The following is a 13,086-nucleotide window of genomic DNA, read 5'->3' as shown; positions in this document are numbered from 1 at the left end:
TCCAGGAGAGAGGGTAAGCAGGACACACATATTTTACAGAGCTTTTCCAGACGTCTGCCTTTTAAACGTTTCAGAAGTCCCATCAACATTTTCCTCTTACGTTGTCTGAAACTTATTCACAGGGGCACACCCTGTGGCAAGGAAGACTGGGAAGTGTAGTCTCAGCATGGCATGTTGCTGCCTCAAATAATATTGGGGTTCTTTTCTGAAGTGAAAGATTCGAATGGATATTGGGTAGGCATCTTGCAATTTCTGTTAACACTCAGTTTTTTTCTGCCTGCAGTTTGGGGATTGTAATGATACCCACCTCACAGGAGTGTTGTGTTGCCTTGTACCCAGTAGAGACTCAATATATGTTAGCTGAATTACTGTCTATCAAGAGTGAATGAAGTAAAAAAGGAAAATAATATTGGCATTACTATGAAGATAGTTTTGACCTCATAGACCCAATGAAAAGGTCTCCGGGTGGGGGGGGGGCTGGGTGGCTCAGTCAGTTAAGCAGGTGTCTTCAGCTCAGGTCATGATCTGGGGGTCCTGGGATCAAGCCCCGCATCAGCATCTCCACTCAGCGGGGAGTCTGCTTCTTCCTCTCACTCTCCCTCTGTGCTCTCTCTCTCTCAAATAAATAAATAAAAACCTTTTTAAAAAAAGAAAAGGTCTCAGGGGTCCCCAGGACTCCCAGATTACATTTTGAGAACTGCTGCTTAGAGAATCAGATTCTTCTTGGAGGGGCTTGCTAACCAAGCTCCAGCATGACACTGAAAGAACATACTACCATCCTTTCCATCTTTTTGAAGTTTGGATAATTTTTGTAACAGATATGACCTAGTTTTTATTTTTCCAAGATCTAGCATAATCTGTAATGCCGTTTCTGTGTATGTCCTTGTCTTTGCTCATCTTAGAAGTGTAAACCCCATGAGCACTTGCCACTGTGCTCCAAAGCTTGCCATGTGGAAGTAGATCCACAGACAGAAACTTGACAATGTTGAGCTTTCCCGACACCCTGTGCTCCTGGAAAACAGTAAAGGTTAAGACTTCCTCATCCCAATCCACCCATTGTGTTCTGGAAAATAACTTATTGCAAAGAACCACCCTTCCTTCCCCGTATGACTTAAATAAGACTCATGGATGCCGTCCTTGTTTACCTATGACAAGGCCAGACACAAACCCCTAAATTCTTCCTTTGCCTCATACATGGTTAGCTGAGCCCCTTGTCCCCACTGATCAATCAGAACAAAATGCTTGTTTTAAGCAAAATTCCATGAAACCTCGCTCCTTCATCCAGGCGCCTGAACAGACTTTAGCCTACCCTCAGCTTGAGCCACTATACAGTCCCTCTTTGAGAGTAGACTGGCCTCAGGTAGAACGTTCTTGTATCTACCTGTCCAGTTCTGCCACCCTTTTGTCCCACTTCCACACACCTGGTTCTTTTTAGCCTTACTTACTCCTCTCTATAAAAGAAAAGCCCTTTCTAACTCTTGAGATGCTTGCAGACCTTATAGTCAGAGGGTTCTCCCTATGGCAAATCTTTTTCTCCCCTTGCAATAATCTTTTAGAATAAAATCTCTCCTAAATCTGGATTTGTTTTTTATTGGACATGCTGAATGAAAGAAACAAGTGTAACAGATCAGAGAGTGGCTATATTAATTCAGCTTTGCAGATTCTGATCTGACTCCTCTCCCTTTTAATCACATTCTTACATTCTGATGCCTAGACTTGCCAAATCCACCAGCCCATGACCAAGCACTTTGGGCCAGGAGTACAGCTGTGGCTGATAGCGGGGCTTTACACATTAGGATTTGGATTTTGGTGCTGGCACTCCTCTCCTCTGTACCTTGGGTCAGGTCACTTAATGTCTCACCTGTTGAGCCACTATTTACTAAGTGTAGGCTTTGAATTGGACACAGGTTGTGGTGAGCAAAACAGACGATAATTAGGGACAGGAGGATTTGGGCAATAAAACAAGTAAATCAACTGAGACGTGAGATGAAGAAACAGAATGTCCTGACAGAGCATGGAGGGAGCACCCAGGTATATGGGGTAGACAGGGAAGGCTCTGCTGAGAAAATGGCCTATCTGAGGCCTGGGGGCCAGAAGGTCCAGCCATACCAGCCGCTGAGAGAAGGCTATTCCTGTGAAGGGCCAGGGGTGGGAGATCTGGGTGTTTAAAAGCCAGAAAAAAAGGGGAGAGTGGCTAAAAGAAATGAGTAAATGGCAGAGAATGCACTGGAGCTCTCTAACGGTCCGGGCCTTTGTCTGCCAAGATAAAGAATTCGACTTTATTTTAAGTAGGATGGAAAGCCTTATAAAAGGGAGAGATCTTATTGTTTTAATCCTTTTGCTTTGTGGTTTAATTGGATTATTACTGGGATTTCATTTTTCTTCCCTATTAACCATTTGTATACTTTGGCGAATTGTCTTCTCATGCTCCCCACCCATTTATCTACCGGGCTGTTAAGTGACTTTCTCATTCATTTGATGAGGTTTGTCTCAATTAAGGATTTTAATCTTTTGTGGTGTTGCATATATTTCCCCCTGGTTACGGTTTGCTTTTTAATTTTGCTTTCCTTTTTTTGGGTTGAAATTTTAAACCTTTGTGCTTTAGTGTATGAGAGGGTTCACCCATCTATTAAGCTTAAGGAGTCGTCCCCCGCCATCGACCTTGGGTAAATTGTGGTGTTTGTGGTCCGTGTTGTCGTGGCTCAGTGGTTTACATTGGTGGACTTTTCTATTTTCGTGTGCGCGGAGGACCAAACTCCTCCTGTGGAGGTAAGCGCTTCAAGATGTGGAGACCCCTGGCCCACCAGGGCCGAGCCAGAGCGGGGAGGGGACGCCCTTCCCAGCGGGAGGCCGCAGCAGGTGGCACCCACTCTGCTGGGAATCCGCCCCCTCGTTACACAATTGACACAGAGGGCGGGGCCAAAGTCCTCTTCTACAGGTGAGAAAGCTGAGGCTCAGCAGAAACCTGGGAGGGGGAGGTAAGCCTACAGCAGAAGCAAAAACTGCAGCTGGGCCGAGCTGGTGCCCGGGTGGCGGGCAGGCGGGTAGGGCTGGGGTCAGGTCGGAGAGCTGGAGCCCCGCCCCGCCCCTCCCCGGCCCCGCCCCGCCCCTCCCCGGCCCCGCCCCGCCCCTCCCCGGCCCCGCCCCGCCCCTCCCCGGCCCCGCCCCCTCGCCGCCTTTCCTGTACTGACCTCTCAGCACAGCCCGGCTCATTCCAGAGCCCGCGCATCGCTGATTTCATTGGCTGCCTCGCCGTCCCCGCCCCCTGGAGACCTGCTGATTTTTGTAGCCAATCAGCAGGCGCGGCGGCGGCGGCGGCGGCGGCGGCGGCGGCGGCGGCGGCGTTCTCGGCGGATACCCGGCGCTGAGGTACCGGGGCTGGCCGGAGGGGCTGCGGTCCTGGGAGGGCGCCGTGCGGGCCCTCAGCGGCGCCGCGGCTGAGAGGTTGGGCCACTCTCCTGCCTCCGGAGGGGCGGCGACCGCCACCGTCCGGGGCTGGCTGGAGGTTGTTGGGGTTGAGGGCAGAGGTCGGAGGTCGTGCCTTTGTGGAATGTTGGGGTCCCGCCCGTCTAAGCCTAGGAGTGGGCGGCGCCCCGTTTTGTTTTTGTCAGCGCCTGTGTGGGGACCGCCCTCCTTGCACGGAAAGGGCTCTGAGGGAAACTGAGGCCTGGGAGCCGCCAGGGCCCCTCGCAGGCCCTGTGCTCTGACGGGAGGCCGGCGGCCCTCGGGTCCCCGAGGACGGCCGCCGCCTCCCTCCTCCCGGCCGGCGGGTCTGGAGGGTGCGGGCAGGAGGGGGAGGGCGGCACGGTCGCGCGGGGGGCCGCTGGCCGTCCCCGAAGGCGCCGCTCCCCTGGGCTCCGAAGGGCCCCACGCCAGCGCTGCTGAGGCTGTCATTCCCCGTGTTTGAGATTTCGTTTCTGGAACGTCACTCGGACGGTTCCAAGAGGGGAAAGCGGGTAGTGTGGCTTTTGCACTTGGCTGGAGGTGAAAATGAAAACCAGGCGTGGGATGTAATGAAGGCAAAACGACCTGTGAGAAACTGGACGAATTTCTTAGCTCGACAAGAATTTTCTGCCCATCTCGGCCCACATACTACGTAATGCAAGCCTTGGGTATTGGAAATCAGAGTATTTTATTCTCCTAGTTCTCATAAGTAAATGCCCTTAGTTTTGACCTTGGCGAGGATGCTTTGGAATGTGTAAAGTATTGAACAAGAATTGTTTTGTACAAAAGTTCTAAGTTAAGATTCTCAGAGCAAGGAAGCTGGGAACAGCCTTTGCCTCTCATTGCAAGGATCCCAGCAGCTTCTTTACCCCTCTGAGACTAAAAAGAGAAGTCGTTTATCTGTGTGGGTTTTGGAGAGACACCAGCTATGGATGAGGAATAGGGGGGATGCAATTAGGGGAAAAAGCTATTTTTATATGCATCTCAGCTAGCATAGAACACATTTTTTTTTTTTTTTGTACTGATGGTGTCTGTTGAGTATTTACAATGATCAGGGAAAGGAGTAATCTCTAACAAGACACTTCTCTTTAGTGTAGCTGCAGAGCATTGAATGTGCCTTCTGTGGAATTAACCATGGGGTTTGGTTTTCAGTTAAGAAAATGAGGCAGAAGGAAGTGTTAACCAAGACCTTCCAAGGCCCGGCCATTGTCTGTAGGACTCCGACCAGCCACGTTTACATGTTTGAGAACGGTGGTGGGGACTCGGGGGACTCCTCTGAGGAAGAGTCCCACCGCGTGGCTCTGCGGCCCCGGGGCAAGGAGCGCCAGAAGAAGGGTGCCCATCACCCTCACCAGCCAGGAGCAGGGGACGTGGTGCTGCTGCAGCGGGAACTGGCCCAGGAGGACAGCCTCAACAAGCTCGCTCTTCAGTATGGCTGCAAAGTAAGAAACCCCACAGGTGAAGGTGTCAACTGTCCCTCAGCTCCTGTGTGTTTAGAGGAACAGAGCAACTCACTGAAGGGTGGGGGCCCTTGCTGCCCCTTCCTGACCACCCAAAGGTGGTTTGGAGAGGCCTCTTGTAGCCTTAAAGGACGCCCCCCCCCCCCATCTAGCGAGAGATGGAAGGCAGGTGGAAATACTTTAAATTCTGAACCGTGGGATCATGAAAAGTGAGGGTTAGGAATCTCACGTGTTGGGGCAGTTCCCTCTCTGCAGAGTACTTCTCTCCCTGTCCCTCCAAACTGAATTTCAGAACCCCCCCTTTTATAAAGTAGGCTTCATGCCCCATGTGGAGACCACATGGGGCTTGAACTTGCAATCCTGAGATTAAGACCTGGGCTGAGATCAAGAGTCAGATGCTCAGGGGCACCTGGGTGGCTCAGTCGCTTAGGCCTCTGCCTTCAGCTCAGGTCATGATCCCGGGGTCCTGGGCTTGAGCTCCACATTGGGCTCCCTGCTCGGCAGGGAGTCTGCTTCTCCCTCTCCCTCTGCCCCTCCCCCGGCTTGTGCTTTCTTTCTCAAATAAATAAAATCATAAAAAGTCAGATGCTCAGCTGACTGAGCCACCCAGACACCCCCCCAACCCCCACCTTTTTTTTTTTTTTCTTCTTTCAAACACATTTTATTTAAGACCTACTATGGCCAAAGATGCCAGGCAGAATTTATCCAAGGTTTGTTTGGTAGGCTTGCTTTTTTGACTACTTCTCTTTTTCTGACCCTTTCTTGCTGGTTGTAGCTTATTTGGTCAAGTTTTACATTCTCTCTTTTAGAACTGCATGATCTAGCCTTTGTATGCTGTGTATCCATATAACCCTGTTTCTCTCTTTAATTATGTTTTTAGCATTCAGAGTGATTAACATGGCAAAGTAAGTAGGAAAGTATTTATAGAATTGCTGCATTTTTCTCCTAGATTGAAACTATTTATTTCATTTTGCTAATAATACTGTGTTACAACTTTCTGTGGCCTCCCCTGAGGCTGTCTAACCAATTTATTTGAGAAATCTTTTCCTCCTTAGTTTCTTATCATTTATCTAACAAGGTTCAAAGGGTTAAACACATTGTATAGGATGTTGTGGTATTTCCCAGGGGAAATAAATAGGCTGGTCTCTAGGGACACAGAGTGGTCTCTCAATTGTACTGAGATTTATATTTGACTCTCTAAATAGCTTCTGTAGGCATACTGTGTGGTTTATAGACATGGGCTGAAAATGAATCTGACCCTACACTGAGTGGAGGCAGTGGGCTTCTTGGAATACTGATGTTTAATAAGTCTGTGAAGACTATATATATAATGCCTCCGATAAGTAATCAGTTTTCTAGTTTAAAGTACATATAAATTTGGTGTTAATTTATTAAAGGCAGAGACCATCAGGTCTCAAGCACCTTATGCTTTAGTTTCAAGACATGATAAATTAAAAATGTCTGCCACCCCAATTCAATTAGATGATAAAAACAATTGCTCAATAAGTGAAAAATAATGGAGATGATTGATTTGAACAAGGTGCTGTCTAAAGGTCTGTTGGCTATATTTACACTCTAGTTTAAAGTGGGCTTATGAGTTAATATCTTAAAGTCCATCTCTAATGCTTTCAGTAAGTTCCAAACATTAGCTTGAGGGAGGGTTTCTCTTTGACTTACATTCTGCACCACCCCTCCCTTAAGATTTGATTGTGGAAGGAGTTTGTCATGAACTTTGTTACTTTGTAAAACTCATAGTGCAGTTCCTTTCTCCTCCGGTCCTAAAATTGAAACAGAAGACTTCAGTCCATACTTTCCAACTTGATTCATGATTCCCTGTATGTTTCTAATTATCATTAAGTGTTGTGAAATCCTCAAAGTGTATTACCCCTAGATCTCTTCTATTTAAAAAATAAGTTTATATGCCATACAATACTTCTGGGCAAGAAAACATGGTAGAATCATGAGGACATACCTCTTAAAACGTTATTACAGTTAAAATAGGTTCTGAGTGTCTGTTGAGTTGGCTGAGGCTTTGTGTTTGGGGATCGCTAATGTAATCAGCTACTGAATTGGGTTCTTAATGTGGGAAGGAAGTCAGCCAGACGGGGGCACTGTTGCCTCAAAAGTTAAAAGTAGACATGGCTATAGCTTTTTAAGTTGCCATGGTTGGGTTTCACCTAAAAACATTTTGTTGCGGTCACACTTTAAACAAACAAGAGACTCTTTTCCAAAATTGATCTTATGTTATTCAAACTTGTAAATCTGTATGGAAATGTGATGATTAAGCTACCCATTCAGGCTGAGTTTAAGCCAAAAAAGTTACTCAGCCTAAACTAATTTTGTACATAGATGCAGTTTTCCAATATTCATCAGATTCTTAAGCGGGGTGGGCTTGGATCCTCTTTCATAGAGAGCTACTTTTTGGATATTCGTTCTAAGGAGTTTACATATTTCGTGATGTTTGTCTTCATGGCTTTCCTAGGTTGCAGATATCAAGAAAGTCAACAACTTCATCAGAGAACAAGACTTATATGCTTTGAAATCTATTAAGATTCCAGTGAAAAATCATGGGATCCTAACAGAGACCCACAAAGAACTCAGACCCCTCCTGAGCCCATCCTCAGAGACCAGAGTGACCTTTGAGGAGCAGCCAGACCCAGATAGAGCAGCTGTAGTCACCGGTGCCCTATCCAGCCCACTGACGGATTTCTTTAAGGGCATTGACCAGAATATTGAGCGCGCAGTGCAGTCAGAAATCTTTTTAAATGAAAGTTACTGTCTAGAGACCTCCAATCAGCCGCTCCTCCCGGCTTCTCCGAAGACCCCGACAAATGGTGCAGACTGTGGAATTCAGTGGTGGAATGCCGTTTTTATCATGCTTCTAATTGGGATTGTTTTACCAGTGTTTTATTTGGTCTATTTTAAAATCCAGGCTACTGGCGAGATCCCCAGTAGCTTGAACACAACTGCTGTCCCCAATGGCTCACTGACCGTGAGTGCAGTTCCAGGGCACGTCCCCAGATTAGCAGTTCCAGTGCCAACAGTCCCCTCTTCAGACAGCCAGTTCAGTCCAACCACCCGAGCAGGGAACTAGCTCTTTTTGTTTCTAAAGAATCAGGCCAGTGTTAGCATTCGGCCTCCTCTAATGTGCATCACTTGACATTGGCCATATCTTAGGGTGCTGCATTTCCTTTTCTATGACATATGGACATGTCTCAGAAGCCAGTGTTGTGTTCTCCAGAACACTCACCCTGGGGAATAGGCTCACCTAATCCAAGGCTGTGGGAGTCAAAACACCAGCACCCTCAGCCCCCTGCATCCAGAAGGTACAGCAAGGGAGACATTTGCACATGATACATGCCGTTTCTTGAGGGTATAGCGTGGACTGACACTGCGTGGGTCCCCATGTTGGACGTGTTCGGAAGTTGAGGAGCGGCGTTAAACCTTCAGTGTGGGAGCCTCTGGGATCAGCTTTGGTCACGTGCCTGTTTGCAGTGTCCCCTGCCTGCAGGGAAGAGATAACTGGCTGTGACACATGGTGTTCTTTGTCCCCCGGCAAAGGTGCTCTCCAGTAGTGGTGAACATCACCCTGTTTTGGAATAGGATAGATTATAAGAAGCCCTATTTGATCTTTGCCCCACCAGTTAGCCTTTTTTGAGGCACTGTCACTTCTAGAATTGAAAAAGCCCTGAATCTGAATTGCTCTAATATCAAGTAAATGGCAGTTCTGTTCCTTGTACTTCTAGAACTACTTAGTAATACCCAGGCCAGCTTGAAGGTGCTGCATGGTGTGGCCAGCACTTCCTGGCCAAAAGATTTGGAGGCTTTTCCTCAGTTTCCCCTGAGGTGCATCCCCACTGCAGTGGCTGACCAGATTACCCAAGTTAGCATTCTTGGAAAGAATTCTTGCTGGCCAGTGACTGGAGCTGAGTAGGTGGAGAGAAAAAGATGAGTGCCTATCACCGAGGTCCCAACATGTGACACTTCTAAGGCCGACCAGTCCAGCATTGCTGAGAGCGGCAGCCCCTGGGTGTACCTAGAAAACAGGTGCAGGGAGAATAGGTGTGCTTCCTGCTGCTTCCCCTACTCTAATCTTGGGAAGTCTAGAGCCATTGCGCCAGAATGGGGCTCAGTGTTTTTCTTTGGGTAAATACACTTTATATAGTGTAGCTCATGATGTTAAAAACCAAACCACTTAATGTACGGCCTAGAGGTGACCGTTGCTGTGAAGGCCATAAAAAGAGGGGTCAGGCTCCCATCAGCCTGAGGTTTTCCCATCTACACCGCAGCAGTCATGCCGGAGGCTCGAGGGAGGCATGGGTCAGCCTCTGAGGCCTTGCAGGTGGAGCAGGGGTACGTGAGGTGAGGGTGAAAACCTGTTTGGCTGGAGCCCATCTCAGTCCCACGGAAGAATGGAAATGGGCTTACGTGGCTCAGAGCAGCCCGCCACCAGGGAGGAAAACAGACTGCACAAATGCTGAGCTTTGAGCGTGGTTTATGTCATTGGACACATCAGGCCTAGAGATGAGAAGATTTCATCACGTAAGAGGAGGCGAGTGTGGCAGAGGAGTACTTGAAATTGGCTTCTCATTTTTCTCCTCTCACCTACGTGGAGAACGATTTGTGCTGGGTTCAAGTAAATTTAAAGTATCTTCAAAAGTAAATGTTTTCTTCAAAATCAAAATGGTCTTCAGGATAAAATGAACTTGTGAATTTTTGCTACAGGAAATGTTTTGATCATGTGAATGCTTTTCCAGCCAAATTTTTGTGCTCACTGTGCCCCTGGAGGTCACAGGTTTCTCTAACATATCACCATTAACTTAACGAGGCAGAGCCCGGAGTCCCATGGGAAAATGGCTTTTGCCAGGCAAAGAATAAATATCTGTATCCTTTACTTTTTAAAAATGGAATAAAATAATTTCTTCTGTGAAGGAAAATTGATTCTTCTTTCTTTTTTTTTTTTAATTGGGGAGGGGTGGTGATTCAGAATTAAAAGATGTGCGACAATGTTGGAGAACATGGAGGTGTCCATGTCCAGGGGGTGAGGCCTGCCCAGGGCTTGTGCCCAAGGTCACCAGAACAGGTGAAGAACAGAAGTGGTAAACCAGCACAGTCTCACTGATTGGTCTGTACAACGTGCTTTGAAGTGGTTTTATTAAGTATACATGAGAGATATCATGAAGCTCATTTCCTATACATTTTACTACATTTTTAGTGTCTTGGGAGTTAATGTTTTAAAGAAGTAATTAGATTTGATAGGTAGTGTTTGGTCCTTTTGATTGAACTATAGTGCCCAACATTGTGGACACCTAGGGAATCTTATGTCGTCAGGCAAACGATGCTCCCATTTTACCCTAGGGTGACAAGGCTGCAGAGACTAAGCAGAAGTCTCAGGGTCACCCAGAGCAGAACTGCCCAGCCAAGGCCATGCCGCAGTCCTTCCTTGGGAAGGTAGTTCTTTAAACTGCCTCTGTTGGGGTGCCTGGGTGGCTCAGTCATTGAGCGTCTGCCTTCGGCTCAGGTCATGATCCCAAGGTCCTGGGATCAAGCCCCGCATCAGGCTCCCTGCTCCACGGGAAGCCTGCTTCTCCTTCTCCGCCTGCTTGTGTTCCCTCTCTGGCTGTGTCTCTCTCTGTCAAATAAATAAATAAATAATATCTTAAAAAAAAAAAATAAACTGCCTCTGTTAATAGTGAAGTCCTCCCAGGGTTGAGGAAGAATGATAAAGATTCTTATTTCTCTACATCTGCACCAACATTTGTGAACTCTTGTCACATTGATGATAGCCATTCTAACAGGATGGGATATCTCACTGTGGTTTTGATTTGCATTTCCCTAATGATTAGTGATGTTGAGCACCTTTTCATGTACCTGTTGGCCATTTGTATAATTTATTTGGGAAAATGTCTATTCAGGTGCTTTGCCCATTTTTTAATTGTTATATATATATGTATATATATTTTGCTGCTGAGTTGTGTGAGTTCCTTATGTATTTGGGCTATTAACTCTTTATTGGATATATGGTTTGCAAATATTTTTTCCCACTCTGTAGGTTGTCTTCATTTTGTTTTTTCTTTTGCTATGCAGAAGCTTTTTAGTTTGATATAGTCTCACTTATTTTTGCTTCTGTTGCTTATGTTTTTGGTATTATATCCAGAAAATCGTTGCTAAGACCACTATCGAGTTTACCGCCAAGGAGCTTATATTCAAGTCTTTAATCCATTTTGAGTTAATTTTTGTAAGTGGATAAAGATAGGGGTCTGCTTTCATTTTTTTTACACATGAATATCCATTTTCTCAGCACCATTTATTGAGGAGACTATCTTTTTCTCCATTGAGTATTCTTGGCTCCCTTCTCAATACGACTGTATATGCACCGATGTATTTCTGGGTTCTCACTTCTGTCGGTTTGTATTTGTTTTAATGCCATTACCATACTGTTTTAATTACTATGGCTTTTATAATATAACTTGAAATCAGGAAGTGTGATGCCTCTGCTTTGTACTTCTTTCTCAGGATTCCTTTGGCTATTCAGAGTCTTTTGTGCTTCCATATAAATTTTAGGATTTTTTTTCTACTTCTGTAAAATTTGCTATTGGAATCTTGATAGGGATAGCATTGAATCTATAGATGGCTTTGAGTAATATGGAAATGTAAACAATATTCAGTTTTCTAGCCCATGAACACAGGATACCTTTCCATTTATTTTTATCTTCTTTCATCAGTGTTTTGTAGTGTTCAGTGTAGAGTTCTTTCAACCTCCTTGGTTAAATTTATTCTTAAATATTTCATTGTTTTTGATGTTAGTATAAATGGGATCACTTTATTTCTTTTCAGATAACTCATTGTTAGTGTATAGACACACTACCAATTTTTATGTTAATGTTATATTAATAATTTTATGTTTATGTTAATTTTGTATCCTGGAACTGTACTGAATTCATTGATAAGATCTAACAGTTTTTTTTTATGGATTCTTTAGGATTTTATATATATAAAATCATGTCATCTACAAATAGAGATAATTTTACTTATTTTTTTTTTTCAATTTCCTGCTTTTTATTTTTTTCTTGTCTGATCACTCTGGCTAGGGCTTCCAGTACTATGTTGAAAAGAGTGGTGAGAGTGAGCATCCTTGTTTTGTTCCTGATCTTAGAGAAAAAGCTTTCACCCCTTCATCATTAGGCATAAAGTTACCTGTGGACTTGTCATATATGGCCTTTATTATGTTGAGGTACATTCCTTCTACACCTAATTTGTTGTTAAAGAGTTTTTATCATGAACAGATGTTGAAGTTTGTCAAATGTTTTTTCTCCATCTATTGAGAGGATCATGATTTTGTCCTTCATTTTATTAATAAGGTGTATCACATTGATTGCATATGTTGAACCACCTTCTATCCCTGAAAGAAATCCCACTTGATCATGGTGAATGATCTCTGTAATGTGCTGCTGAATTTGGTTTGCTGGTATTTTACTGAGAATTTTTGCAACGATACTCATAGGGATATTGGCTTATAGTGTCCTTTTCTGGCTTTGGTATCAGGCAGTGCCTGATAGGGGTCTGCTTTCATTTTTTTTTACACATGGCTGAGTGATATTCCATTGTATATATGGACCACATCTTCTTCATCCATTCATCTGTTGAAGGGCATCTCGGCTCTTTCCACAGTTTGGCTATTGCGGACATTGCCGCTATGAACATTGGGGTGATGACACCTTATTTTAAACTGATAACTTTTACTTCTACTCTCCCTTATATTTTAGGTTATTGATGTTAAAGTTTACATATTTTTCATATTGTGAAACCAATAGCATTGTAATTATGGTTATTTTTACTACTATTTTTTGTCTTTTAAAGCAGAGCTGTAAGTGAATTATGCATCACAGTTACTGTTTTACAGAATCTAATCTAATTTTCACTACATATACCAGATAGTTTTATGTTACTTTCTTATGCTTTTATGAAATTAATCAGCATCCTTTTAATTCCACTAAAGAACTCCCTTTAACATTTCTTGGAAGGCAAGTTTAGTGGTGATGAACTCCCTCAGTTTTTGTTTGTTTAGGAAAGTATAGCTCTCCTTCATTTCTGGAGGACAACTTCTGGGTATAGAAATCTTGGCTGACGGTTTTGTTTTGTTTTGTTTTTCTTTCAATATTGTGAATATATCATCCCTGGC

The 13,086-nt window shown here is 44.8% G+C and overlaps 1 protein-coding gene across 2 annotated transcripts; it reads left to right on the top strand.

The window, feature by feature from the left end:
* The first annotated feature begins 3,254 nt into the window (after nt 1-3,254).
* LYSMD4 (LysM domain containing 4) lies at nt 3,255-9,841 on the top strand. 2 transcript variants are annotated; one of them, XM_025893252.2, is made up of 3 exons: nt 3,255-3,369; nt 4,597-4,886; nt 7,387-9,841. In XM_025893252.2, the coding sequence occupies exons 2-3, from the start codon at nt 4,605-4,607 to the stop codon at nt 7,996-7,998; spliced, it is 894 nt and encodes a 297-aa protein (XP_025749037.1). In that variant the 5' UTR covers nt 3,255-3,369; nt 4,597-4,604; the 3' UTR covers nt 7,999-9,841. The 2 variants fall into 2 exon arrangements, with proteins under 2 accessions (XP_025749037.1, XP_073738600.1); XM_073882499.1 differs by lacking the exon at nt 3,255-3,369 and adding an exon at nt 3,526-4,112.
* Nucleotides 9,842-13,086: the final 3,245 nt, after the last annotated feature.

The sequence above is a fragment of the Callorhinus ursinus genome, unplaced genomic scaffold (genome assembly GCF_003265705.2).
Source record: "Callorhinus ursinus isolate GAN/ISIS: 27379988/994484 unplaced genomic scaffold, GSC_fseal_2.0 scaffold47, whole genome shotgun sequence".
In the NCBI taxonomy this organism is placed as follows: Eukaryota; Metazoa; Chordata; class Mammalia; order Carnivora; family Otariidae; genus Callorhinus; species Callorhinus ursinus.
Note: the sequence above shows the minus strand (reverse complement) of the source record. Positions and strands in the feature narration are given on the sequence as shown.